General features: G+C 47.9%; 11 protein-coding genes across 11 annotated transcripts; 5 read left to right on the forward strand and 6 right to left on the reverse strand.

Moving 5' to 3' along the window:
- Positions 1–1,533: 1,533 nt before the first annotated feature.
- On the forward strand, positions 1,534–2,260 carry BABINDRAFT_142005 (uncharacterized protein). Its single transcript, XM_019127143.1, has one exon. The coding sequence runs from the start codon at positions 1,566–1,568 to the stop codon at positions 2,223–2,225; it is 660 nt and encodes a 219-aa protein (XP_018984711.1). The 5' UTR covers positions 1,534–1,565; the 3' UTR covers positions 2,226–2,260.
- BABINDRAFT_161787 (uncharacterized protein) lies at positions 2,191–4,991 on the reverse strand. The gene is made up of 2 exons (XM_019129009.1): positions 4,660–4,991; positions 2,191–4,608 (listed from the first exon to the last, which is right to left on the reverse strand). The coding sequence occupies exons 1-2, from the start codon at positions 4,707–4,709 to the stop codon at positions 2,295–2,297; spliced, it is 2,364 nt and encodes a 787-aa protein (XP_018984712.1). The 5' UTR covers positions 4,710–4,991; the 3' UTR covers positions 2,191–2,294.
- A 451-nt stretch (positions 4,992–5,442) lies between these two features.
- BABINDRAFT_161788 (uncharacterized protein) lies at positions 5,443–8,122 on the forward strand. The gene has a single exon (XM_019129010.1). The coding sequence runs from the start codon at positions 5,941–5,943 to the stop codon at positions 7,810–7,812; it is 1,872 nt and encodes a 623-aa protein (XP_018984713.1). The 5' UTR covers positions 5,443–5,940; the 3' UTR covers positions 7,813–8,122.
- A 291-nt stretch (positions 8,123–8,413) lies between these two features.
- BABINDRAFT_161789 (uncharacterized protein) lies at positions 8,414–9,565 on the forward strand. The gene has a single exon (XM_019129011.1). The coding sequence runs from the start codon at positions 8,781–8,783 to the stop codon at positions 9,546–9,548; it is 768 nt and encodes a 255-aa protein (XP_018984714.1). The 5' UTR covers positions 8,414–8,780; the 3' UTR covers positions 9,549–9,565.
- A 60-nt stretch (positions 9,566–9,625) lies between these two features.
- On the reverse strand, positions 9,626–10,295 carry BABINDRAFT_161790 (cornichon family protein). Its single transcript, XM_019129012.1, has one exon. It carries the CDS (start codon positions 10,288–10,290, stop codon positions 9,880–9,882), a length of 411 nt encoding a protein of 136 aa, XP_018984715.1. The 5' UTR covers positions 10,291–10,295; the 3' UTR covers positions 9,626–9,879.
- A 431-nt stretch (positions 10,296–10,726) lies between these two features.
- BABINDRAFT_16326 (glycoside hydrolase family 85 protein) lies at positions 10,727–12,742 on the reverse strand (the record flags this gene model as incomplete). Its single annotated transcript, XM_019129811.1, has 2 exons — positions 10,727–11,440; positions 11,483–12,742. Coding segments are annotated over 2 exons (1,974 nt in total), but the record flags the coding sequence as incomplete, so codon positions are not given.
- A 1,866-nt stretch (positions 12,743–14,608) lies between these two features.
- FBP1 (fructose 1,6-bisphosphate 1-phosphatase) lies at positions 14,609–15,622 on the forward strand (the record flags this gene model as incomplete). Its single annotated transcript, XM_019131823.1, has 1 exon — positions 14,609–15,622. The coding sequence occupies one exon, from the start codon at positions 14,609–14,611 to the stop codon at positions 15,620–15,622; it is 1,014 nt and encodes a 337-aa protein (XP_018984717.1).
- Positions 15,623–17,049: 1,427 nt separating this feature from the next.
- On the forward strand, positions 17,050–18,700 carry SEC61 (translocon subunit). Its single transcript, XM_019129013.1, has one exon. The coding sequence runs from the start codon at positions 17,138–17,140 to the stop codon at positions 18,440–18,442; it is 1,305 nt and encodes a 434-aa protein (XP_018984718.1). The 5' UTR covers positions 17,050–17,137; the 3' UTR covers positions 18,443–18,700.
- A 647-nt stretch (positions 18,701–19,347) lies between these two features.
- Positions 19,348–21,756, reverse strand: BABINDRAFT_37281 (DEAD/DEAH box helicase; the record flags this gene model as incomplete). The annotated part of the gene is made up of 1 exon (XM_019131813.1): positions 19,348–21,756. The coding sequence occupies one exon, from the start codon at positions 21,754–21,756 to the stop codon at positions 19,348–19,350; it is 2,409 nt and encodes an 802-aa protein (XP_018984719.1).
- Positions 21,757–23,547: 1,791 nt separating this feature from the next.
- SEC72 (Sec63 complex subunit) lies at positions 23,548–24,375 on the reverse strand. The gene has a single exon (XM_019127144.1). It carries the CDS (start codon positions 24,332–24,334, stop codon positions 23,708–23,710), a length of 627 nt encoding a protein of 208 aa, XP_018984720.1. The 5' UTR covers positions 24,335–24,375; the 3' UTR covers positions 23,548–23,707.
- A 581-nt stretch (positions 24,376–24,956) lies between these two features.
- Positions 24,957–25,900, reverse strand: GSP1 (Ran GTPase). The gene has a single exon (XM_019129014.1). It carries the CDS (start codon positions 25,414–25,416, stop codon positions 25,027–25,029), a length of 390 nt encoding a protein of 129 aa, XP_018984721.1. The 5' UTR covers positions 25,417–25,900; the 3' UTR covers positions 24,957–25,026.
- Between the last annotated feature and the right edge of the window lie 189 nt (positions 25,901–26,089).

Below are 26,089 nucleotides of genomic sequence, written 5' to 3' on the forward strand. Positions count from 1 at the left end.
GTGGCATAGTCCAAGTGAGGATTCCTATTATGGTGTTGCTTTGCAAGTCGAGCTTATTCTTTTCGAGCTTATTCTTTCCGAGCTTATTTTTTTCAAACTTATTCTTTTCAAATTTATTCTTATCAGGCATCTTTTTTTAAAAAAAATATATATATACCAAAATTCTTAGTTCAGACTTTATCTTTCTTAGCTTAGCCCATGAGGCCGGCCATGACTGATGAGACGGAATGTGTTGGGTACAGGCACTTCTGTAACTCCACGCCAAGCCCGTAGACATTTTCAGCCGCTTCTTAGTCGAAATTCTATGACCGCGTCGTCTAATAACGCTGAATAACTGCACTATACAAATGACGCACGTTTCCTTAATAAAGTTAGCTAATGAGTACTTTGCTCCGTGTTCGAGCTCCTATCCAGTTATAGTTTAACTTAGTCGACTGACGGGGTATAATGTTAACTCTGGCACGAGAAAATTTATCCAAACCCAGGTTAGTATCCTACCCGACCGAGCAATCGAAAAACCTCCATAGGGCGGTGTCCATATGTAAGAAATGGGGTATGTCATACGTCCATAACCGCCGCTAGATAATAATTACGTCCTGTTTCAGAGAGATCTGCGATACGCATTATCCAGGAGTGGCAGGGCATGCACTTCTAAACATTAACTATCCATGTTCACATAGCTGAGCCAGAACTGGACATAAGCCCCTTCACCGTATAGGCCAAAGAGGTCTTTTAATATAATGCAGAATTTTTTCTCTCTCTTAGAGGATGCTAAAGAACTACTCTTGGAGAACAGAAGCAGGTGAGCGCCGTGCCAGAAACTCTTGGCCTTGCAAGAAAATCTGCAGGCTGTGAGACAAGGCGCCTGGTAACTAAGATGCGTCTAAAAGGCTGGTTATGGAACGTTTATGCATTTCATGCATAGTTACCCGACCTCAAGCGAAGAAATTTTCCTGAAACTACTCTAATTGGGCCAATTCGGGTTTGAAAGGCAAACCGAACCGGATATCAACCCGATGAGTATATAGAGGATAGCGGGAGAAGAATATTTGCTGCCTTATTATGTCTTGATGCAACCGGGAAAATATCATAGCAGTATGTATTCCTGATGGATGCACGTACTTCTGAGTTGCAAGGCATTATTGCCGTACATGATTATCTGACCATAACCGGAGACGTATAAGGAAGGGTGCGCAACACGTTATTAAGGAGTGAGATATTTCCCACCATTTCAAGCTCAGGCAGCACTAATAGTAGAGCCAGAATTCTCATATATCCCGAGAGCAGGTACCAGCATATCACCGTAAGGCTGGCATCCTCTTACCATGAATATTATCTCCGATTTGTGATGTGTGGCAGATAATCCAGACCATAGCCTATTGGGGGCCGTTCACGATTTTTCCGACGTGAGACTGCACACGGATTAACTCAAATGAATGGCCTCACCAACTGGCATGGTGGTTTATGTATATCCTGTACATAAATTCGATCAAAAAATATGTGATACGTATCATGCCTAACGTTTCGACCTGACGTAGAACTACAACCAGAAGTCCCCAGACCGAATGTGGGTATCTCTTAAATCAATCTCTGTATCCCCTAGTAATATGAGCAAACCAGTGCTAATAACAATCGAGGATATTCAGGAATTCTGGGATAACCACTTGCCTAAACCACCCGTCACGTCAGAGGTGGAAATCGATATAAACGATATTGACTTCGAGATTGAGGAAAAAACCCAAGCTGTTGAGGAAGTCAAAGGAATAGATGCATCCACTCTGTTGACTGAAGAACAACAGGCGTATTTACGGTTTAGGGAAATACACCAACGCCAGTTTCAAATTGATTTGGTACAGATCAAAGAGGAATTGGCCAATAGTGGCACGCCCTTACTATCGTCTAAGCGTGATAAGTCTGAGTCCACTCTGCAATCATCCAAGAGGTTAAAGGCGGATACTCTCCCGGGCTTGGAGGAAGAGCTAGCTGCCCATATTCCTAGAACAATGCACAAGCTTGTCCAAAATTACCCCAACCCACTGGGAGACGGAAGCTACAGTGACTCATGTGCTACTATGGAAATTCTGTTGTATGACGAAACCTTTGGTGTGCATGCCGAAACAATCAAGCACTTGGAAACCAATTTAGATGATTCGTTTAAAATGGCTTTATTACACCAACTGCAGCAGGCGAACTATTATCCTTCGGTGCCTATTGATATTAATTGATACTACAGACCATGCGCTGGTTTACCCCCACAGGGAATTTCAATTGACTTAGAGACAGCATTGCTGGTACTATAAGGCGGCATCGATTTCTTTCAACATTTCGTTCAACCTGACGAGTTTTTGATAAAGTCCGTAATGGGGGTTGATGACTCTGTCCAACTTGTTAAGTCTCCGCTCCAACTCTAAAAGAGATACCGACAGCGAGCAGGAAGCGAGTTGTGACCCAGAGCTTGTGCCTAATACGGTATACTCACCTAGAAGTGGCTCAGAAGTTGTCGCTATCGTGGTAAACTCCACCGGAACAATAAAAGCTTCTTCCTCCTGAACCGTGGACGTGGTGATAGAGGCCGGAATCGGTGAGGATCGAGCCGCAGTTTCTCCCTCACTTTGGGTCACCATTGGGCTGGACTCCGGTCTTTCAGACTGGAGTGTGTCATCAAGCCCGATGGACACGTCTGGAGCTGGTGGCTCCTTTTCCACTCCCAGTCCGCTGCTGGTTTCCTGGTCGACTTGTGTTGGAACCTCCGCGCTCTCTGGTTCCTCCGCTGGCTCATTCTGTTCAGCCATAACTTCGTCGGTCTCGGGATGCAAGCTTTTGAAAAAAGAATTTGCCAGATTCATTTCCCGGTAGTTGCGCTCGGCAGCGGCATACTGTTCACGGGCTAATTCGGTGCGCGAGACAATTTCCGCTCTGCGCTTCTTAATGTCTAGCAACCCACCGCGCAATTCCTTCTTCTTGATAGCCAATTCGCGGATCTTCTTCGTAGTTGCGTCGGTTGAGAGAAGGGTGTCAAGTAATTTGCCGAAGTGACCGTTGATGAGGTGCTTATAGTTTGTTAAGAGAGCGTGTTGGTCGGCAGGCTTTATCGCTGTGGCAACAGATGTTCTTGAAGACTTGGAATGTTTAGGTGCCTCTAACGTGAGGAATTCGTCAATCAACTGGGACAAAACGTCTAATGTAGTCACCTTGTGCATGTGTAGCTGTGATGAACGCAACCCTTCCGGAGCGGGTGATTCCTCGGCTGCAACTTCGAGTCTCTTCACTTTGACTTCGAGTGAGGTGTGTCTCTTACTCCGCGAATTACGCAAGATTCGTTGACTGAGAGATTCAGAGGGAGTTTTGGTCTCGTCAATAGAATAATCAGCGTCTTTGTCATCATTATCGCTCCCAGGTTCTGCCACCGTCCTTGGCTGTTTTGTCGCTTGTCGTTTTGCGCGCCCAGTGGCATATGTTTTGGAAGACTGTACTGGTTTGGAGATGGCCTTATTGACCAATACCTTTTGTCGGCGCGCATCTTTCTTCTCGGGAAGGCCGCTTGCATGTCGTTCAGTCTCCTCTCCCTGGGAATTATGATACTCCTCATCGTCAAAGCTATCGTTAAGTTCAAGTTCCTGGGGTCTCGCATTAGCTGGCGTCATCTCCTTCGAGTCATACTCAGAATCAGAATCTAGGAAAGCATCTATCAGCAGGATATAATCGGGTTTGGCAGGTTTCACCAGTAGTCTCCTTCTCTTTTCCCCACGCCCTGTAGTTTCTAACAGGACCGGCATTTGCTCTTTTATCGCGGATTCCGCCGAGTTGGCCTTCCCTGCCCCCCTTCTGGCGGTTAACAATTGCTCTCGGGCAATCAGTCGTCTCCTTGCGGGGCTGTCATCTTTAGTACGGGTCTTAATGAAGGAATTTAAGGATAGCAACTGTCGGTTGGCAGCCTGAGGGTTTTTCTTGGAAGCATTAATGTTCTTGGAGGAACTGACGTTTTCCTTGGTAGAATTGATATTTTTCTTGGTCAGACGTGGCGGAACTCCTTTGGGGTACTCGGAGATGGGTGAAGGGGACTTGTGCACCAACGTGGTTTGCTCGTTGAGAGCAAATGGTTGTAGGGGTGGGGCATTAGCTATATCGGAATTGCGAAGTCTGGGCAAGTCTGGTGCCACGTATCTGTTGAGAGGGCTCATCAAGGAGTTGGTCTTCTTGGACTGTCCAAGAACCTGGTCTATACCATTGGCCTTATGGCCAGATCTAGAGGTGGAGGTATGAGTGGAAGAGCCACCCGGAGTCTCTTTACCCCCAGATTTGACAGCTCCCTGCGGCAAAAGAGAGATTTTGCGGGGCCGACCCCTGCCCCTCTTCAACGACGGCGGGGTAACCTCAAGGCTACCGATTTCTTCGCGATTCGGTGGTATCACGTTCTTTCCTGTCTTTTTTCTAGTCAGCCGGGCTGACGCAGGTCCTATGTGTAAATAGTCGTCGTCATCGTTGTGCTTGTCCCGGTCGAGTTGGGTCGGTGTGCTCCGTGTTCTTCTGATGGAGCTTGTTCGCGAGTTTCCGCTTGTTTGGTTTGGTGTAGCAATAACTATATCCTCGTGCTGGATTTTCCGCAATCCAAACAACTGTTAGTATTCGTGCTCAATCATTCTCTGAAAAGATACATACGCTGCTCCCCTTTTTCTGGCCTCCCGCCTAACATCCTTGTCATTCACCATTGTAAGCACTAGTGGTATAGTTCTAGCGATAAAAATAGGTATAGTAGCCGGGTGTGGATAGTGCTATAACTCTTAGTTCTGGAGTGATGTTTTCATACACCATAAAATGATAATAAATTCACGTGATGTAAACAACCGCGCAACGAAAAGTAGATTGCCAGGCGCCTCGTCGTGCGTTACCCGGCCGTATACCTCGCTGAAAACTAAAAGCAGCTAAAACGATGGCGGAATATATAAAGAGTCCCCGCTATTCACCAACCTAACCGTGGAACTTTGAGCCCGTCCAGCTCATTCTTTCTTTATCCAAATGAGAAACAGCTGGTGTATTCTTGGGAACTCTAAACTATCGCTCATAACCCTCAATCGCCCGTCTAGATCATTGGGGGGGTTCCATGCGATCCACGCTGCATGTCTAATCGACTGCGGAATTACGTGAAGCAACATTTGGTCATACTCAAATTGATTTCCGTCGCCCAGAACGGGAGTCTAATACACCGTTTAAACGTGTAGGTTCGACTGTGGCGTATTTGCTATTCCCACGATTGGGAAATATAATATCACTATGTGCGGGCTAGCGGTTTTTAGGATGGTTTAACTATACACATGACGTAATAGGTAACTCGCGCGTCCATGCAGCGGCAAATGTGCGGAGCCTGTATCGCATCGCCTTACGATTGACTGCGTACAGTTTTTTCAGCTTTGACGTCTATAGAGCAATCGCACTTTTCACTAACAAAATTCTTGCCGTATAAGCACCTCTCCACGATATTTCTTCAAGCTTTCCTCTTACATCTCCGTTTTCTCTTGTATTAAACCCCAAGTAACCAGGCTGCGCATAATTCGGGATATCCACCGCACTACGTGTATATCATCCTCCTTATTGCCTCTCGTATAAACCGTCAGAACTCCTGAGGAACACTACACACAGCCAAACGCCTCCAGAAACCATAGTTCTTTGATCCATACATCAATTGACGCTTTGCAGTTGCCGTCTCTGTCTATTTCTAGAGAAACCACAAATACTGTTGCATCGAGACTCGGTCCATAAACCCCTCCCCCTCGAAAAAGAATTTCACTGTTTGATCCTCTTATTTGACTATTGCTCTAACAATTGATCCACATTTACAAATATACATCTTAAGCCAGTGTCCTACCTTTCAGCTTCTGGCTTTGTTTTGTTTTTCTCGTTCTGATTTCTATTAGATTTTGCCTCCCCCCATTCGTTGTCCTCATGTCCTTCACTGGAGTCCATCCTGAGCAGTCCGGCTTTGCGCCGCCGATGCAGGCGCTCGGTGCCAACCATCCCACAGAGTTGGCCTCGAACTTTCCCATTCCGCAGCCCCCTAACGAGTCGTTTGTCAACTCCTCCGTCAAGCCCCGCACTTTGTGGATGGGTGATTTGGACCCATGGGCGACCGAGGAATCCGTAGGCCAGATCTGGAATAACGTGGGTAAGAACGTATTGGTCAAACTTATCCGTGTCAAAAGAGGCAGCCATCAGGGCGACCCGAACTTCACGCCTCACTCCGGGTACTGCTTTGTGGAATTCGACAGCTTTGACGACGCCCAATACGCCTTGTCCTTAAACGGCTCCCCCATTCCCAACGCCAGCGATGGTTCAGACCATTCGGGAAGCGACAGTGGCAACTTTAAGGCTTTTAGATTGAATTGGGCTGCAGGTGCCACCCTATCTTCCCCGATCTCACAGTCCCCAGAGTACTCTCTTTTCGTGGGTGATCTTTCCCCTCAAACAACCGAGGCACACCTCTTGGCGCTTTTCCAGACAAAATATCAGTCAATCAAGACAGTGAGAGTGATGACCGATCCTGTTTCCGGCTCCTCGAGATGTTTTGGCTTTGTCCGCTTCTCCAACGAGTTTGAAAGATCACAAGCCGTAGCTGAAATGCAGGGCGTTTGGTTGTCCGGCCGGCCTTTACGTGTTGCTTTTGCCACGCCTAGGAACATTGCCTCTAATAGCTCTCCTTCTGCTGCCAATGGCTTGATGATGAGCCATGCCGTCCCACCGCATGCCCGGATTCCAAGCCATCCACTTGGGATGCCTGCCCATGGAGGTTACGAAAACTACATGCTTCCGCCAGGCATGGCCCCAGCTCCAGGGTACCATGGGATTTCGCCACAACAGCCTCCAATGCCGTTCTATCCCCAGCAAGCTAGCGGCGCCGGGGAGGCCAATTCTGGTAACCCATCCATGCCCCCACAGGCGCCAAAATCCATGGCTGCGCAGGCGTTTACCGACCCAACAAACACCACCGTGTTTGTGGGTGGCTTGACCTCAGGAGTACCCGAGCAGACCTTGCTTCAGTTGTTCCAGCCGTTTGGTCACATTCTCCACGTCAAGATTCCCCCGGGGAAGGGCTGTGGGTTTGTCAGGTTCGGTCAAAGAGAAGATGCCGAACGAGCCATTGCGGGCATGCAGGGCTTTGCCATTAGTGGTTCCAGAATCAGGTTGTCGTGGGGAAGATCCCAGCACAACGGCAATATGGCTGGCAACCCTCACCCGAATCAGATGCCTCCGCACTTTATGAACCAACCACAGCAGTTTGGTAGCAATGGTAACCCGGGTGCCAGTCACGCCCCACCTTTCGATCTGCAGATGGGCATGATGATGATGCCAGGAGACCCACAGACCAATGCCTCCAACTTCCAGGGAGGATTCCACGCGCCCCCTCCGTTCCCTCTGCCTGCCCATGACCAGTCTGGAGGCATGATGGGGAATCGTTTTCATGGTCGGGGAGATATGAATGCGCTCGATCAAGGAATGCAACGTTTGAACATGGATGCCCCCCTGACAGATGGCTATCTGGCCGATACCTCTGCGCAGCCCCAGCACATTCCTCCGGAGTTATTGGGCCAAGGTGGCGACTTGCACTTGAGAAATCGCAAAAACGACTCGGCTTCTTCCACTTCTTCCGGTGCCTCCCAGACGTCTGCTGTCAGCGGCTCCAATGGCTTAGGTGCTAACGTGGTTTCTCAGTCGGCTTTATTACAGCAGCAAGTGGATGCCACTGACGGTTCTGGTGGCTCGTCCAAGTTGAAGGAGATGTACCAGGCAGCCTCTAGAGGCCAATTGGATTCTATCTAAAGCTGTGGTTCTCTTATTCCACTGTTGTTTCCCCTGTTCGTTCCAAAAGCTTATTTGGTTACCGTTCTGATGTCCATTATTGTTGATTTGCTTTTCACCCTCAGTATTGTTTTGTTGCTTCAGTTCTTGTCTCCGTAGCCTTCATGGTCTACTCTCTGTTTAACCACTTATATTTATATTTCCTACCCACAAATGGCTCTGCTTTACTTCGTTTTTTTCTGGAAAGCGGTATTAAAAAGTGTACACTCGTTTTTTGTTCTGTTTCGTGTTTTATTTCGTATCTTTTATATTTGTATATATGAGGATTTATATCCATACTAATATAGATGTATAATTCATATTTATATCAATATAGATGTATGATTCATATGTAAGACCTAGTTATTTCTCTACTGAAAATTTTCTGTGAGCATTTATATGTACATATATGCATATTTGCTAATATCATATCTAACGGATAGCTAGTATTTTTTACATAAGGCACATTTTAAATTCCTTAGAGCTATGAAGTTGATAAAGTTTTAGCTCCGCGCGTGTAAATATATCTATAAGCTCAGCTAAATATACGGATTAAATCGAACGTACCAAAAGAAAACACATTTTACTGATACTACTGAAAAATCAACGACATATACCTTGCTATTGAGTGTCATGCACAAAACACACCGTGACCTTTCAGTGTTAGCCTCCGCGTGTCATCTCCAGTTCTTGTATGCGGATATGCGCTCCGGCTAGACGTAAGGCTCTGACCTCCAATATAATGCGGGGATTACCGACACTGGAGTGGAAGTAACCGCCTAATCGGGATTCAGGATACATGCCGTTAGATACAAGGTGACGCCCATTTCCCCACAGATAGCACCTGTCAACATATCCAGCTCATACGCTCTGTATATTGTATCCACCTCCCAGCTACTTTAATACTCCCACTGCTACACAACTACTTCATCCTAGCTATCACAAACGCCATGGTCTTCTCTACCCGAATTTCGATCAAGTGGTCAGACAATAAGCCGTCGGAAAACACATCTACAGTGGTGATGACTTCCCACAAGAAGGGATTATTTGTAGATTTGCGTCCCTTTAGCCCTCTGTCCCTTGCCCCAAACCCAGACTTTCCAATCGACTGGGCCATGACTGGCCGAGAAGAGGACGCGGGGCCAAGTCGCACCATCTTCCACCACCTTGTGGATTCCAAGACAATATTCAAGCAGATTGAGGCGCGGAGGAAGGGTTTACCAGCGCCAGAAACTAACGATCAGGACTTGGGCGAGTTTTCGGATAACGGAGACGGCGACAGGAAGGAAGTAGGAAAGATGTTCAACGACAAGTCTGGGATAATCGAGCCATACATAGAAGTGTGGCGGTCGCTTGATTCCTGTAACACCACTCCGTACAACTTTGGGTTCATCAGAGAGGTGGAAAAGGAAAAGCGGACGCTGTTTGAGGTTCCAGAATACTGTGGGGTATTGCAAATTGCGGCCAGCGAGGATACTGAATGGGAAGGAATGATCATCCGCTTGGGGAACTGGATTCAAGGGTTGGTTTATAACAAACGGCCTGGATTGCAGCAGCCGCTTTCTGCTGTCAGAGCCTGGCTTGACCCCCAGAAAGATTGGCAGATTGTTTTTAGATACGGTAAGGACGCCCACGTTATGCCCCTTAATTTTGAGGGGTTGGAAGGTGACAGGAGCACTGTTGACGGGGTGTGCTGGACTTGCGTCGAGAGATCTTAGTCATAACCCTCAGATTCACACTGTCCTTACTCTACATCCACTCGGTCTTTATCCGAAGATTGAACTTAAATTAGCTAATACAATGTATGGATTTATTGGAAGTATAAGATAAAGGAAGAAATTAAAGTATGTTGAGATACTGTTGAAGGCACATCCAATGTGTTTCCTGTTTGGTGTTTGAGTAAAAGAAATGGCATAAAACCAGTGGGGAATGTTTTAGATTCGCCCTGAGGAAAGAAGACTATCTTCCGTGATCTGTCCATAGCTTATTTGTCTGGTGCGCCCGTCAGCTGCAAAGCAAACACCCTCTCCGACGGCTAGCGGCTCAGATTTAGGCATCGGCAACCAAGGCGACAATCATTCTGTACAAGTAGAAGAAGAACAAGACCAAGTGGAAGGCCAACTTGACGAAACTCTCCTTCTTGTGCTTAGACAAGGTTCTGAAAATCTCGGTGGCATCCAACAAGTGGTTCTTCTTGATAACCTTGTTGACGTTGTAGGCGGCCAAAGGCAAGTTCAACAAGAAAGTGAACCAGTACCCGTTAATCAAGAACAAAACAGTGATGATCCCGTGCAAAGCGGCTTCTGGGAGGATGTAGTAGTTCAACTTGTTGCACAACTCAATTGGGTTGATGTAATCGCACTCAAGATCGGAGTACATGATGGTGAAGAACACTTGGAAGAACAAGTTGGCAGCATTGACAATAACTGCAAGAATGAATAGCCAGGCTTCTCCGGTCATATTGGTATAGATAGGTTTAGAGGGTATGGAGTAAAGTGGCAATGTGTGTGAACCGGCTTTTATCTCGTGCATTTACGTGGATGAAAACTCAGAGGCATTTCCACCAAAAAGCTCGAGGGGAAACAGAGCCGCACCGCGAAAAGTCGGCGGAAAAATTCTCCTGTTTGCAATACTGCCTGATCGGGAGGTGCGCTAAAACGATTAGATAAGATGTGAACTAGAAACACGGGATTTTAGGCGGGATGGAATATGCATAAAATACGAAAAGACCAAGGGTAATATATATATTCTTTTAAGGTCTTAATATCCATTGCATCCACTAAGCATTCACAGAGTAGAATAAAACTGTGATAACCAAGAAATATATAAAAACTGAAACAATATATATTATAGATCACATTCTCTATGATATCACACGTTAATCCACAATGGATATTTTACCTGTAACAACAACGCCAAAACGTGTTACCGTGTCAATTCTGACAGTCCCAGGTTCACCAGTTACATACCATATCGGACTATGGGCCGTCCCCTTGAACTTTCCATCAAGGTACACGCACCAGTAAAGAACCAAGTCCAAGTTTTCATCCCATTCAATAATTGTAGAACCGTGTCTTAGAAGCATTCTCACCTCGGAAACTGGATCGAGGGAGTTCATCTTGGTGTATGTGTCGTCGGAAACCGACAGGATGGAAATGTCCCCAATGAGACATTCACTATTAGCACCAGATACAAGCACCCACTCATCCCCATCAGACTCCTCCACGTAGTTGATGGCACATTCTTGCAACACGCAATACTCAAACCGGGATCTGTACGGAGTAGGAAATTTGACATGAATTTCCTGCCAACCTTCGTTATCAGTATCTGGAATGAGGGGAACTATCAAGACACCCGTCAAGACGGGAGAAATGGATCTCACTCGTCTTTCTAAGAGGTATCTCAATTCAACTTGGAAATTACCCAGCACTTTTGAGGGATACTTGAAGTGGACTGTGACATCAATATTCGGCTGCAAGCAATCGCTATTAAACCTGAATAGGTTAAGAGGAGTAGGTGTGGAGCCATGAGAGGTGATCTTTACACAATTCCCACCATGAAAGGCGTCATTGTTTTCAAGAGCCATAGCCAAGGTGCCGCCAAGTCGAGCCTTTCCCAGGGCTGAGGCCAATCCCGTATTTTTGAAACACACGAGCGGAACGTCAAATTGAAAGCTGCCGTTGACCCATGGTTCCCAAAAGACTTTGATGCCCTGGCAGCTGAACAGACTCCCACCACCCTGGCTGAAGTTTGTATAGCACAAAAACTCTGGTTTGGTATCACCAGGGGTTAGCTCAAACACCGGTGTATATTTCAATGTGGCGTATGTCGAAACACTCTCGATCTCCGTTTTCTCTCCACCGTCTTCTTTTCCCAAACCGATCCAGAATTGCCGGTCATTCTTTGCAAACTGGTCCTCACCCAAGGCCTCGTAGGTCCACGCAGGTGCAAACAATACACCGTTGGTCATATACTGCTTGATTGAGCGTAAACCTTGACACGTGTTGTATCCCCCCTCCCCTCCTAGGTGGGTTCTTTCGCCTCTGCCCCAGACATCACAGCCTACGTAAACCGATTTCTGTACCCCCGCAAGCCCTGAGATCCGGATATTTTCCACCAAGTGAGCGTCACTCCACCAGTAATTAGTGAAAAACCAATCAGCAGCCTTCATGAAGTCGTAGTTGTCCCAGCTCAAACCGTTCACGTACGACACGCGGTTTTTCTTCACCTGGTACGAATCGTACCAGACCAACTTCCAAGCTGGGTTGGCAGCGTGGAGCGCCAGTTTGAGCAGCTCGACAAAGGGTATCAAATCTTTGATGTGACCCAGGTTGGGGAAAACGGTCTCTACGTTGAGCAACCATCCGTCAAAGCCATAAAAGCGTGCAAGACTGGTGAGAACATTTACGTAACGGAATTCTGCCTGGGAGTTTCTCCCAACTAGCTCTTCTAGTTCTAAAGGTCCTGTGCCATGGTCACCTTCCATGATGATGGTTCCCATACAGGAAATACCCTGTTTATGGCAGCTGTTGATCCACAGAAACGGAGGCACGCTGACGCGCTGGTGTGAAAAGTAGACGAAGCTATCCACGAGTGAGGGAAACTGAAGGAAGTAACGATTACCTGAGGGGTGAGGAAAGTAGCCGAGGGGGTTGTCATCTTCGTTGGACTGGTATCCACCTCGGAAATCGTGGCACACCATGAGCTTCATCGTGTGGTCCAAGGCTCTGTCGGTGAGCGGGCTATGAGGAGGAACGGCAGGTTTGATAGGCGGGGATATATATCGGTGCAAGGGTTCTCTTGCACATCGGAGCTTCTCCTCAGGGTTGGTATGACGGTTGGTGACGGGTGAATAGTTGTTGTACCACTCATTGAGTTCGGCGAGGCTGGTGAAATACCGGCTGGATAGCGCTGTGGGAGCCATGGAAATGAGGGGTTATGAGATCTGGTTTTTGAAGACAAAGTGAGCTAGACAGCTTAGATAATACGATAAGGTGGCTGAATAGCTAAAGGACTGGTATTAAAGAGCGGGCAACCCTTCACCTGTAGACTCTGCATGCAAGGGGTGTTATTGTAGCGCTGCATCCAGATCTGTGTAAGAGTAAATCCGTTACAGAGTAACAAAAAAAAGCAACTATTGTTTCGTCCGATGAGGAAATGAATTGAAACCAAATTTGCATAGCCATAAACTACAATCGACATGTGGATAAGAATTCGAAGCTTTGGTGGGATTCTCATACCTCGGATAAGTTTGCCTTACTGACAGTGTACAAGAATAGAGGTATGCCCCGGAAAGGATTCAAGTGATGATCGGGATACCTCAAGTGTCTCACTCACCTATATAAATGCTTTGTAAGGCTTGATGCAAAAAAAAGCCCTATGGGCATCAATTTTGATCCCCTTGGGTGCCATTTGAGTAAAGGCATGAGTGTCAGGTATTCAAGACGTCGGAATTAAGTCTCCAGCTGTAAGGGCAAACATGCCCGGCACTCTATAATAAACACCCGACAATGCCTTTAAACCCCGAAAACAGGAGTAGCCTTTGCCTAGTAGATTTTCTATAAAAGACGGTAGATATAAACCTAAGTTTTACTGCCCAGTACACCCAGAAATGTCGGTTATCTCCACGGTTCCATGCACTATTTAACCGTAAACTGGAAAGGAGGGCGACACAATTTACACCGTTATACCAGCTGGGTCAAAAAGAGGGAAACGGAATAGCGGGAAAGATGTAGCGAGCAGGAATATATGCAGCACGGTATGCATGCAGATGAAGTTCGACACCCGAAAAGTCCCGGGAAACACGGAATGGCTTCACACCCTCTCAAAGATACCCGGGACCGCTTTCACGAGATGATAAACAGCTAGTTACGCTCGCAGATGGAAAATTTACAAATGCCATGTTTATGTCGATTTAGTGTACGTAGCCAATTGAATATATATAGAGTTGTACCCCCAAGCGATCTGAAACCCTAAACTCTCATGGAGAGTGAATGTGCCGTCATAATACCGGCACGCTGGTAAGGGGATTTTTCCCGGGTGTAGAACTCACCCACAAAGAGTAGCGCGGGGGAGAGATATGCGCACGTGATTCTTCTCGGAGTGGAACGCTCCTGCCATTAACACAGTGGAGGTACAACCCCCGGTCCACCCCCTCTTTACTAGGCACACCAAAAATTCACCCGAAAGAGTACCTGAGTTCACTCAAGAGAGTACCGGGTATCTTAAAGTTGGTGACCACTAATGATACAGCTCTGGAATCCTCAATGGAGCGAGAAGCAGATAAACATAGGCTTTAGTATTCGGCTACAGTGAGCAAAGTCCGACTGGAGGCGCGCTGCGAGCTTTGTCATGGCACAGAAGGTTTTTTTTTTGGGCCGTTAGAAACCGTGCGTAGAGCCGATAGAATATCCGCACCTGGACGGCGGTTTTACTCAAATACTACACCCAACGTATTAATTACCAGAAAATAAAAACAGAAAATGATCTGGTCGAGGATTTATGAGTGGTTGGGGTTGTATTGTCGTTTTTTTGTAATTCGTCGTGCGGATACCTCACCCGGAGACTTACGGTACGGGGTGTCATATGTCATACAAACGCGGTAGTCCTTGGGCGATACCCCGGACGTTACGTCGGTCTAAGCTTAGTGTTTCTGGAAATCCGGAAGGGGTTGCTTCAACTGGCTTTTATATAAATATACCAACATTCCGCTATTTTTCACACTCTGTGTATCTTTTCTTTTCCATTTTTTTCCCGCACCTTATACATATATTTCACAATGTCAGACGAACAATTCAACACAGACATCATCACCTTGTCGAGATTCATTTTGACCGAGCAGGAAAGAGTCAGCCCAGCCGCCACTGGTGAGCTCTCTCTTTTGTTGAACTCGTTGCAGTTTGCCTTTAAATTCATTGCACACACCATCAGAAGAGCCGAGTTGATTAACTTGGTCGGTTTGGCCGGTGCCCAGAACTCTACCGGCGATGACCAGAAGAAGTTGGATGTCATTGGTGACGAGATCTTCATCAACGCCATGAAGGCTTCCGGCAACGTCAAGGTTCTCGTTTCCGAGGAACAAGAAGACTTGATTGTCTTTGAAAACAGCAACGGCAGATATGCTGTTTGTAACGACCCTATCGATGGGTCTTCCAATTTGGACGCCGGTGTCTCTGTCGGTACCATCTTCGGTATCTACCGTTTGGACGCCAACTCTTCCGGTTCCATCAAGGACGTCTTGAGAGCCGGTACCGAGATGGTCTGTGCCGGTTACACCATGTACGGTGCCTCCACCCACTTGGTTTTGACCTCCGGCCATGGTGTTAACGGATTCACTTTGGACACCCAGTTGGGCGAGTTCATCTTGACCCAGCCAAAGTTGACCATTCCACATACCAGAGCCATTTACTCTGTCAATGAGGGTAACTCCTACTACTGGAGCGAAAAGGTTGTTCAGTACATTGAGTCCTTGAAGAAGCCACAACCGGAGAACAACAAGCCATACTCCGCCAGGTACATTGGTTCCATGGTTGCAGACATCCACAGAACCTTATTATACGGTGGTATTTTCGGCTACCCAGCTGACTCCAAGTCCAAGAACGGGAAGTTGAGAATCTTATACGAGTGCTTCCCAATGGCCTTCTTGTTGGAGCAGGCTGGCGGTATGGCCGTCAACGACAAGGGTGAGAGAATCTTGGAAATCGTGCCAAAGGCTATCCACGATAGATCTGGTATCTGGTTGGGTTCCAAGGGTGAAGTTGAAAAGTTGTTGAACTTTGTCCACGGTCAGTAAGCGTGTATACTAGTATATTAAGAAATGAAAGCGGAACTATGGGCCGGTAGTAGGGGACAATTTTTCGATCTGTCAGCCGCATCTAGAAATTAATTCACTGGGAGGGGAGTGTCATAGCTACGCGAGTGGATGGCTACTAAAAACATAAGGCCATGTACATTGAGATGGTCTCAGTTCCATCGGCCTGTGCATCTATAAACAGCCTTATTCTACCCTTAATTGTCGGGCAAAAATATTGGACATTGTGCAGATAGCTTCCTAGAGCGTTGATAGCCTCTCCGTGGTGGGGGAACCGTTACGGAGGGCTAACACTTGCATGCCAACAATACTCTGAGATTGGTACGAGGTATAAATATGCATGGTGTCGTCACATAAGGTGGTAGTCATTGCACAGAGATTCCTAGATCTATTACGAACTCAATCCTACGTTACCACCTGCTCATCAATGTTGGAGTGTTGGAATTTATGCTCGCAGGCTTAGCCTCTATTGCAGGCGTGTTATAGGCTGCATATGGTACGCCCATCACCGCCTGGGGTCGGATAGGGCTCTTAGAAATCCCCAAAGACACCACACTATTGATCGGTGCCTTCGGCCACAGGTACTCTTCGTTGTAGCATTGTTATGCTCTCTCTGTAGAGCCCATACGCCTGTTATACAGGTGCTTTCTCCTCTTGTTTGGATCGTGTCTTACACACATGTTTCCTAGTTTACGAGGCTAATAGATACCTTTGACTTTTATATCCACAGACCCATCAGCCTCAGCTCTCTGGGGGATCTCTTCACCACCATATAGGCATTTAGATCGATTGCTAAAAAAAAAGACTTTTACGTACGGGCCTTATTTTCTACCATCTTTATCTTATCTTCGGGCAGCCATCGTAGAAGCTTAACCAAGATTTCACAAAAGTCGTCTGATAGTCCTATAGCTCAATTAGTGAGCTCCTTACCAATTGAATTGAGAGGAACTGGCAGAATCGTGATTTCGCACATAATACTATGCCACAGATATATTTCCTTTTCTGGAAACGTCTAGTGGAATAGAGCCCTGTATTTGATCTCCTCACGACAGTATAGACTATCTATGTATTTCCGCCTGACGCGTCTCATCGCCTGCTGCTGACTTAAGTGCCTCTAGAACTCCTTAAGGACACGAAACACTTGTTCACGTATGCTGACATAAGCGCATGACAGGGTATACGCCTGCCACGAAGCCCTCTAATGTACAGTCCCAAACTGATGCGTGGCTTTTGAAAAATCCACCCACAGTATATCTTCTCCCACTTCCTCTTTCGCCAAGTTTGAATCTCTATACACCTTATTGCTGGTTATTAACGCCGTATACATCCTCTTGCTCAATTGCCCCATCTTCTAACTATACAATGTCTGGCTTCCGTGTTTTGGACCTTGTCAAGCCTTTCGAGCCCTTCCTCCCAGAGGTGATTGCGCCTGAGAGAAAGGTCGCCTTCAACCAGCGGTTGATGTGGACTGGTGTCACCTTGTTGATCTTCCTCGTCATGTCTGAGATTCCGCTCTATGGGATCGTCTCCTCTGACTCTTCCGACCCTCTCTTCTGGCTCAGAATGATGTTGGCCTCCAACAGAGGGACCTTGATGGAGTTGGGTGTCTCGCCAATCGTGTCTTCCGGGATGGTTTTCCAGTTGTTGCAGGGTACCAAGTTGATCAACATCAACATGGAGAACAAGCAGGATCGTGAGCAGTTCCAGACTGCCCAGAAGTTGTTTGCCATTTTGTTGTCTATCGGCCAGGCTACCGTCTACGTGTTAACCGGTATGTACGGTCCACCATCGGACTTAGGCACCGGTGTGTGCTTGTTGTTGATTCTCCAGTTGGTTTTTGCCGCGACTGTCGTTATTCTCTTGGACGAGTTGTTGCAGAAGGGTTACGGTTTGGGCTCGGGTATCTCCTTGTTCACCGCCACCAACGTCGCCGAGCAGATCTTCTGGAAGGCTTTTGCGCCAACCACCCAGAACACCGGTAGAGGTACCGAGTTTGACGGTGCTGTCATTGCCTTGTTCCACTATCTCTTCTCCTCCAAGGACAAGAAGAGAGGCTTGATCCGGGCCTTCTACAGACCAAACTTGCCTAACATGTTCCAGTTACTCTCCACCTTGGTTGTCTTCTTCACCGTCATCTACTTGCAGGGCTTCAGATTGGAGTTACCAGTCAAGTCCACCAGATCCAGAGGCTCCAACGGCTTGTACCCAATCAGATTGTTCTACACCTCCAACGTGCCAATCATGTTGCAGTCCGCCTTAACCTCCAACTACTTCATCATTTCCCAGATACTCTTTTCGGGTTTCCCATCCTCTCCAATCATCAAGTTGTTGGGGACCTGGGAGTCCCGTCCGGGTTCCCATCAGTTATTTGCTGCCTCCGGTATCGCCTATTATATCCAGCCTCCAATTTCCTTCACTGAGGCTGTGTTGGACCCTATCAAGCTTGTCATCTACGTGGTGTTCGTCTTGACTGCCTGTGCCGTCTTTTCCAAGACGTGGATTGAAATCTCTGGGACCTCTCCAAGAGACGTCGCTAAGCAGTTCAAGGAGCAGGGCTTGGTCCTTGTCGGTCACAGAGAAACCTCTGTCTACAGAGAGTTGAAGAAGGTCATTCCTACCGCCGCCGCCTTCGGTGGTGCTACCATCGGTGCCTTGTCCGTTGCTTGTGACTTGTTGGGGACCTTGGGTTCCGGTACCTCCATCTTGTTGGCGGTCACCACCATCTACGGCTATTACGAGTTGGCCATGAAGGAGGGTGGCTTCTCCACCAAGGGCATGATCAGCGGCTTTGGTGAAATGTGAGCTTCCGAGGATCAATACAACTAGGATGGTTCATGCGATCAAATACTCGTCACGGATAATCGGCGCTATATCATGTTTGATAGCTCTTGAAGCCCCGCTTTCACTTTTCATAAAAAAAATCACGATGCACCCACAGGGTCATTGCTTCATGGAGACTTGTCTCCTACCTTTTTCTCACCTTTCATTATGTACTTGTGTATGTACTGCAATTTTTGTATTTCGAAAAACCATTAGAGTGTAGCGCACTGATGACCTAGCCATTTCTTCTGTAAGTGTGTCATTTGGATAGATCCTCAACGTGGTAGGTATACCGAAGAGTACCTTCCAATATTTCAAGCTCCTAGCTCTGCTCTATATAATATCTTATCATTGACTTATTTATAATACTCGTTGAGCACCAACGTTTATGTATCTCGAAATATGTCCCGGAGACTCTGAGCGGAAAGGAAGCGCAGGAAAACCTTGCAGAGCCAAATTCCATGGATTTTCAGTTACCCCGTTGCCCATTTATTCTCAGATCATAAGGATTCAGCCACCAAACCACCTAAAATGACGCTGATATCGCTTAAGGCCCTTAAAGCAGAAAGACCGTGAGACACATCCCCAAACCAGTTATTGGAGCATCAAGGGTTTAAGGGAAACCCGTTCGTGAGAAAATTCGACATTCCAGAGATTCTCACGGATTATTGGATCAGCGTAACCATAGGGAGGAGCTAACGGTTATCAGAGCGTCAGTGAAATATTGTAAAACCACTATCGCAACGGAGAAGCTCAAACACAGGTCTGTATGGTATCTGCTCTAGCTCATGGGCTCTTAATATATGAAGTTATCTCAATGAGTAGTACCACACTTGCTGACAAAAGTATGGTAATGCCCTTGAGAGATTCACGCTGCTCTGCAGTGATCACCGCAACTTGTTGAGCCCAAACAAGAACCCCAACTCTTGTCTGCCCAAGCTCCCAGCCACTTTCATGCCCTTCTCGTCCAACGCGCTCTCCACCAACTCCTTTTTCGTCTCCTGCAACTTCATGATTCTATCCTCGACCGTGTCGCTGATCAACAAGCGGTGCACAAACACCTCTTTGTGCTGACCAATGCGATGGGCCCTGTCCATCGCCTGTTCCTCCACGAACGGGTTCCAGAACGGGTCCATGATAATGACATGATTTGCACACGTCAAGGTCAACCCCACGTTCCCGGCCTTTAGCGAGAGCAAGAGCACACTACGTTCAGGCTCGTTGTAAAACCGTCCAATCGTGTTATTCCGCTCATCCCCGCTCATGCTCCCGTCGTAGCGCAAAAACTGAATCCCCTTGGCGTCTAACACCAACTTGAGCAAGTTGAAGAGCAACGTGAACTGTGAGAAGATGATGATCTTCTCCAGCGGATCCTTGGCCAAGATCTCCTCCACCAATGTCACCGCCTGGTCCATCTTGGCCAGCGGCGTGAATTCGCCGCCGCTCTCGCGGATCAACTCCAGCACCTGTTGGTCACGGGACTTGGGGCGTGGTGACGCGGCCGTGTAGTGCGCCACGACGCGATCGCGCGCCCAGCCTAGCACCCACACCTTTTCAAACATCCCATACCCAATACAATGTGCCTCCATCGCGTTCCTCTGGCATGCATAGCACTTTGCGACGCGCTTCCCCTCGGGCGCCTCGTTCTCCGCAAACCTGTCAAAAAACGATGGGACACACTCGCGGCAGAGAAGGTGTCCGCACGGTGAGAGCAACACCACTTCCTCCATGCTTTCTGGCGGCTCGTAGCAGATCGCGCAGCTGTACGTCTCCTCACGCTCGACCTCCTCTCGGACCCTCCGTTGGACCTGCCCATCGAGCTTTATGACATCTTCGTACTGGCCCTTCCACGCAGTTTCACCCGCCTGCTCCTTGGCATTGCGGATGCCCAACTCCACGAGGTAGCTGTGGCAGCATGCCTGACGGAGCCGCAAGAGGAGCGTAAAGATGCTCAGGAAGGTACCTACGCCCTTTTGCTGGAGCAACTGCTGGGCCTTCTTGGCCGTCTGGTCCTCCAACGCCTTGTAGAACGCGTCTTCTTCTGCCACCATAACCACCTTGTCCATCGCAACGTGTTTCTCCGGCAAGCTCAAGATGGGCTTTCCGTCGATCTTGGACGTCTTTGTCCGTCTGAGAAGAAGCGCGGCAAGTAGTGCTCTCAATCGGTTCATCGCCTGGTCGGTATCGTCGCGGCCGTAGTTGCCACTCTGATTCTTGATGGGCACCGCAATGTCGGCACGGAAGCGTGTCTCCACACAGTACGGGCGGATCTTGAGGAACCGGATCAACGGGTACAACTCGATCACCCCGTTCTGCATCGGCGTTCCCGAGAGACACCACCGGAAACTCGCCTTGACCATCGCACACGACCGCGATGCGAGCGTCTTCTTGTTCTTAATCCACTGCGCCTCGTCGAGAATGACTCGGTGGAACACTGCGTTGCGCGCAAAGAACGGCGAGACGTAACCTTCATCCCCCCCCTCGTCATCTCCCGGTAAATCACTGCCCCGCTCTTTATCAAGTTCCGCCAACACGCGCTTGTAGTGCTTCTTCATCTCGGAACTGAGAGTCCCGTACGACACCAACACCACGTCGTGCCTGGCCAAGTGTCCGAAGCTCTTGAGCTTCTTGCCCGCCTGATATATCGCCACACTCAAGCGGTGCTCGGGCTTGACTTTGGACCCGATTTCAGCCTCCCACTGTTTGAGCAACGCCACAGGTGCTACCACCAACGTGGTCTTCCGTTTGCGGTCCTCCAGCGCCCGCGAGAGAATGAGCGCAAGCGCTTGGACCGTCTTCCCAAGCCCCATGTCGTCCGCGAGGATGCCGCCCTTGTTTGACGGTTTCGCCTCCATCTGCTGGAGCCATGCGAGGCCCTTGCGTTGGTGCGGAAGGAGAGAAATCGTGAGCGCAGCTGGGGTCGCCACCGATTCCGCGTCAATCTCCTCGTCCGGCCGCATGTTATTGATCAACTCCTCCAAGTTCTGGTCCTCGTCCGTTAGTGCGGTATTGTAGATGTTCGGCGCATACCCTGGGTCCGCCCTGGGCGCCGGCACGCGCGCGGCAAATGCACGGCTCGCCTCAGGGTCCACCGCGTGGAGCTGTGAGAGCCCGCTGTTGTACGCGAGTTTCAAGCTCTCCAACTGGTGGGTAGTTTCCTGGACCGTGCGGTTGTGCTGCTTGATCGTGCGGTCACACGTGTCGAGGATATCTTTGTACGTGTCGTGGTGACGCTTCAACGCCGTGTACTTTGCAGCGTCGTGCACCACGTTCAACGCTGCCGTAAGCTTTGCCATCTCGGTCAACACGCGCGATTTCTGGTTGGTTGCTTGCGTTGCCTCTGACGCGAACCGGCTGATTTTTGCAGCGCTGCTAGCCAAGCCGCCGCGGATGGTTTCCAAGTGCTTCATGAGAGCCTGCGTGCGGGTAGCCGTCTGCTGACCGCGCAAGCGCTCCATGGTTGTGAGCGACGCGGCTGATCCGTCATGATGATGTACCGGCACTGGATGGTTCACGGGAGGTTGTCCGTTATAGGGTGCCTTATTGACAGGGAACTGATTGCTTGCGGGGTAGACGTTTAGTGGTTTGGTGGATTCACGGACCTCGAGGATTTCGATCTCGTCGTCGCTGTCGGAGTCGATCTGGACGACCGTGCTGGGTGCCATGAAGCTTTTGACGAAAGAGGACGCTTTTGCAGCAGTGTTGGGTTTACGTGAAGTGGCATTGAGCGAGATGGTATTCTGGGGAATAGGCTGGCCCGCATAGGGCCGGGAATATCCGTTTGGGCCATTGCCACTGTCTTGAGACTTTTGAGTATTGCCACTGTGCCCGTTTTGGTGATTTTGTTCATTTTCAGCACTTTGTGCATTCTGAGTGTGAGAATACTGAGCATGTCCATTTCGTTCATTCTGAGCACTTTCATTTCGCTCATTCTGAGCATGTCCATTTCGCCCATTCTGAGTATTTCCATTTCTCGCAAAATCGCTGGAGCTGCCTGTTTGCATCTCCGGCTCTGCGAAGGACGGTCTCACTTCACTGGCAAAAAAAGGGCTTGTATAGCGATCGGCCGTGGGAGGGACTACCGATGGAGATAGGCGCGGGGTTGTTTGCAAAACGGGTGCCTTTGGTATGGGCACTGAGAACGTCTCTTCGTCTGACGATGAGTCCAACTCAATCACCGCGTGGATCTCCGGGTGGGTATACTTCGGGCGTTTGCGGGGTACCAAGCTGTCAAGTCGCGAGGGGGAAAAAAAGTCTGGGATATTGGTCTTCTGAGACCTTTCAGGGGTCCCGGTACCATTTCTGAGGTTTGGTGAGCTTGTAAACGAGGTGTTGGCTTTTGGTAGCTTGCCCTCCGAGTCTAGTACCACAATCTCATCTTCCTCTGACGACGATAGGAATATCTCTCCCTTATCTGGCACGAACATGGATGGGAAGGTCTCGGGGTGCTGGTGTTAGACTTCTATGGTGTGCTATTGATTTAACACTGAGCGGATTTTATTTTTAGGCATGTAAATCGCCGGATAAAACGCGGGTTGAAAGCGTTAACGCGTTTAAGCGGAGACGGACACAACTACAGATGTTTGACGGGCTGGTCTTTCAATTTATATAAAGAGATCTGAGAAGAAAGTATGGATATGATAGTTTAGCGGGGAAAAAAAAACCGCAATTTAAATTTCCTAGAGCTATAATTTGAAATAGTCAAAAGCTTTGAATTTATTGGTGGCGATCTATGGGATCGTCCAAGTGTGTGCGGCGACTTGTACGTATATTTCCATCGCATTGTCTTACGCCACTCTATTAATCCCCACCCTACGAGTGGACCCATATACAGAATAAGATGGCCACCATAATTTTATACTTGAATCACTTAAACTCTGATTGTCAAAATCAAAGAATTAACAATTTTGGGATCGCTTTAAGGTGAATGCGAGGGTTTGAAGGAATCATCTATTCCCTTCTAGATGAACAAAGTGAATTAATTAATTTATCGTATGCTAGCTACAAGCCCTCTTTAAAGAATCCCACATTTCAAGTATCACTAGCCTTTAAAGTATAGTAACGTCCACAGGCAGCGCATTGCATTTTTGTCCAGATCTGAATAATGAATCTCGTTTATCAGTATAGTCGCCTTAATTATCCAACTACGCTTTCTATAAACTAAAACCTATCTTTCATATATTGGGTTGAACCACCTTTTGCATGCTCACATAAATCAATTATACGCATAATATACACAGAAGTTTCCTAAAGCTCCCCGTTCTCAGTCTTGAGATGCTCGATAACCACCTTCAATTCGTTCTGCAATCTCACATTCTTCGGATCGAACGCTAACCCCCTCTCGTACTCAGCCTTGGATGCTTCGTAGTTGCCCAAGAAATAGCACGCCACGCCTTTTCTCAAGTAGTTTTCTGGCACGTTTGGCACAATGCTCAACAAAAGGTCCGCGTCGTTGAATGCCTTCAAATACTCCTTCGTCTTCAAGTAAGAATCAGTTCTGCTCATCAAGAACAAGTTGAGTTCCGGCAACGTTTGCTGGAAGCTCTCAAACTTGGCACGTCTGGACACCATCTCGATCCCTAAGGAGAACTGTTTGACTGCGTCGGGGTACTTTTCCGCCTTGAAGGATTTGACCCCACCGTCGTACATCTTCTTGATCAAGGTGGTCAACTGTTTGTTCGTAGTGTCCGGGGTAGGCGGCGTTGGAAGCGAGCCATGGGACACGATGTCGTCCACCAACACATTGAGCTGCTTGATCTCGAGCTTAACTCTGTCCAAGAACTCCTCGTCATCGTCCTCGTACTGCTGCGCAGGGTCGAAGGAGATCTTCTTTGTCGACGCATCATACGTCATTGGGAGCTCAAAAGCGGTCATTTTAATATCAGTGTATGAGGGTGGCTTGTGCTTAATACTAGAGCCTTTCGCTCCTATACATATAGTCTGAGATGGTACACGCCGGATCATATTACATGCCGGGCAGACGTGGCATTAGTGATGGTCAGGACACTACTCTAGCGGAGGAATGCTACCACTTGTCAGGTTTTTGAGATTTTTATATTTACAAGTCAATTCAGAACTGAACTCGGATAGAAAGTAGTTCAGAATTCAATTAACAATTTTCCCACCGTGAGCCCCAACCTGGGTGCTTGTGTGATGACAAGAGTGTGTCTTGTATACGTCCCAGGGCTGCCCCTGAAACGTCGCTCGACTAGCCGACTTCTACCTTCAAACATTGCTTGTATGGCGTACGATTAGAGCGGGGTAATCACAGCTTGGATCCTGGTTCGCAATGCCTAGCTTACTTAAATATCACAGGGTCACAAATAGTAGTATATATACGCTGGAGTGCTGATAAGAAATGCTCTTTGCTTTACGTGGATCGGTAACTCTTGAAATTTCACCATTGGAGGTTGCAAGCAGGAATTGAGAGTCAATGGCAACGTATAGCTCAATACGAAGGAAAGTACAATCATGGACCATTCCCATCTGGATTACAGCTACATTTATTTGATTGTAAACTTAAAATTCTTTTAGATGGTGATATATAGATAAAACGCAGAGATAACTTACAAATCGGCATCATCCTCATCTGGCAATGGCAAGGCGGTGGCGGCCTCCATTTCCTGCTGGTACTTCAACATTAACTCGGCGTCGACCTGGACCTCTGGTGGGGCCAAGGCTGGGGCAGCAACGAATTCCAATTGCGGGTTACCAGCCAACTTTCTGGCCAACCACAAGAAAGGCTTCTCGAAGTTGTAGTTGGACTTGGCAGAGATGTCGTAGTACTGCAAGTTCTTCTTTCTGTGGAAAGTGATGGTCTTGGCCTTGACCTTACGTTCCTTGACATCAACCTTGTTACCACAGAGGACGATTGGAATGTTTTCACAGACTCTGACCAAGTCTCTGTGCCAGTTTGGCACGTTCTTGTAGGTGATACGGGAAGTAACGTCGAACATAATGATACCACACTGACCGTTGATGTAGTAACCATCACGCAAGCCACCGAACTTTTCTTGGCCAGCGGTGTCCCAGACATCGAACTTAATTTCACCGTAGTTGGTGTGGAAAGCCAATGGGTGAACTTCGACACCCAAGGTGGCGATGTACTTCTTTTCAAATTCACCGGTGATGTGACGCTTGACGAAGGTGGTCTAAACGGGTTAGTATCAATTCAGGGGCAGTGGACAGAGGTATCTATACAACCAATCATCCATTAGGCTGGTCGATTGCATCCATTGTGAGGTGAGACAAGAAGAGCCATGGCGGCAAAACTGCCATTTCGTTGCGCCAAAACAAAAAAAAACATCAACACTGTCAACAATCAGATGAATTACCACAATCGAACACAAAAAGCACATACCTTACCGGTACCACCGTCACCGACGAGGACTAACTTAAAAGTTGGGACTTCTTGGGCCATTTTTGCTAATATTAGTTGATAATCGATTAAAAGAAGTGACGCAATGTTGTGCGATTCGCTAAATTTAGGGAGCGCCTATAAATACCGAGCGCCTGAAATTTTTTTGGTGGTTGGATCACGACCTCGCAAACTGAAATCAACAACAACTTTGCTACAGGAAAAAAAAAGCGTGAAAAAAAAGAAATGCGTTTCCAGTAGGTTCGACGCAC

This window comes from Babjeviella inositovora, assembly GCF_001661335.1.
Source record: "Babjeviella inositovora NRRL Y-12698 unplaced genomic scaffold BABINscaffold_7, whole genome shotgun sequence".
Classification (NCBI taxonomy): domain Eukaryota; kingdom Fungi; phylum Ascomycota; class Pichiomycetes; order Serinales; genus Babjeviella; species Babjeviella inositovora.

Bases quoted from the DNA above. Each gene is read 5' to 3' on its own strand.
- BABINDRAFT_161788 (XM_019129010.1), top strand. From the start codon at position 5,941: ATGTCCTTCACTGGAGTCCATCCTGAGCAGTCCGGCTTTGCGCCGCCG.
- BABINDRAFT_161787 (XM_019129009.1), bottom strand. From the start codon at position 4,709: ATGGTGAATGACAAGGATGTTAGGCGGGAGGCCAGAAAAAGGGGAGCA. The intron at 4,609-4,659 runs GTATGTATCTTT...ACAGTTGTTTGG, and splicing joins GCCAGAAAAAGGGGAGCAGC to ATTGCGGAAAATCCAGCACG.
- BABINDRAFT_161790 (XM_019129012.1), bottom strand. From the start codon at position 10,290: ATGACCGGAGAAGCCTGGCTATTCATTCTTGCAGTTATTGTCAATGCT.
- GSP1 (XM_019129014.1), bottom strand. From the start codon at position 25,416: ATGTTCGACGTTACTTCCCGTATCACCTACAAGAACGTGCCAAACTGG.
- BABINDRAFT_161789 (XM_019129011.1), top strand. From the start codon at position 8,781: ATGGTCTTCTCTACCCGAATTTCGATCAAGTGGTCAGACAATAAGCCG.
- SEC61 (XM_019129013.1), top strand. From the start codon at position 17,138: ATGTCTGAGATTCCGCTCTATGGGATCGTCTCCTCTGACTCTTCCGAC.
- BABINDRAFT_142005 (XM_019127143.1), top strand. From the start codon at position 1,566: ATGTGGGTATCTCTTAAATCAATCTCTGTATCCCCTAGTAATATGAGC.
- SEC72 (XM_019127144.1), bottom strand. From the start codon at position 24,334: ATGACCGCTTTTGAGCTCCCAATGACGTATGATGCGTCGACAAAGAAG.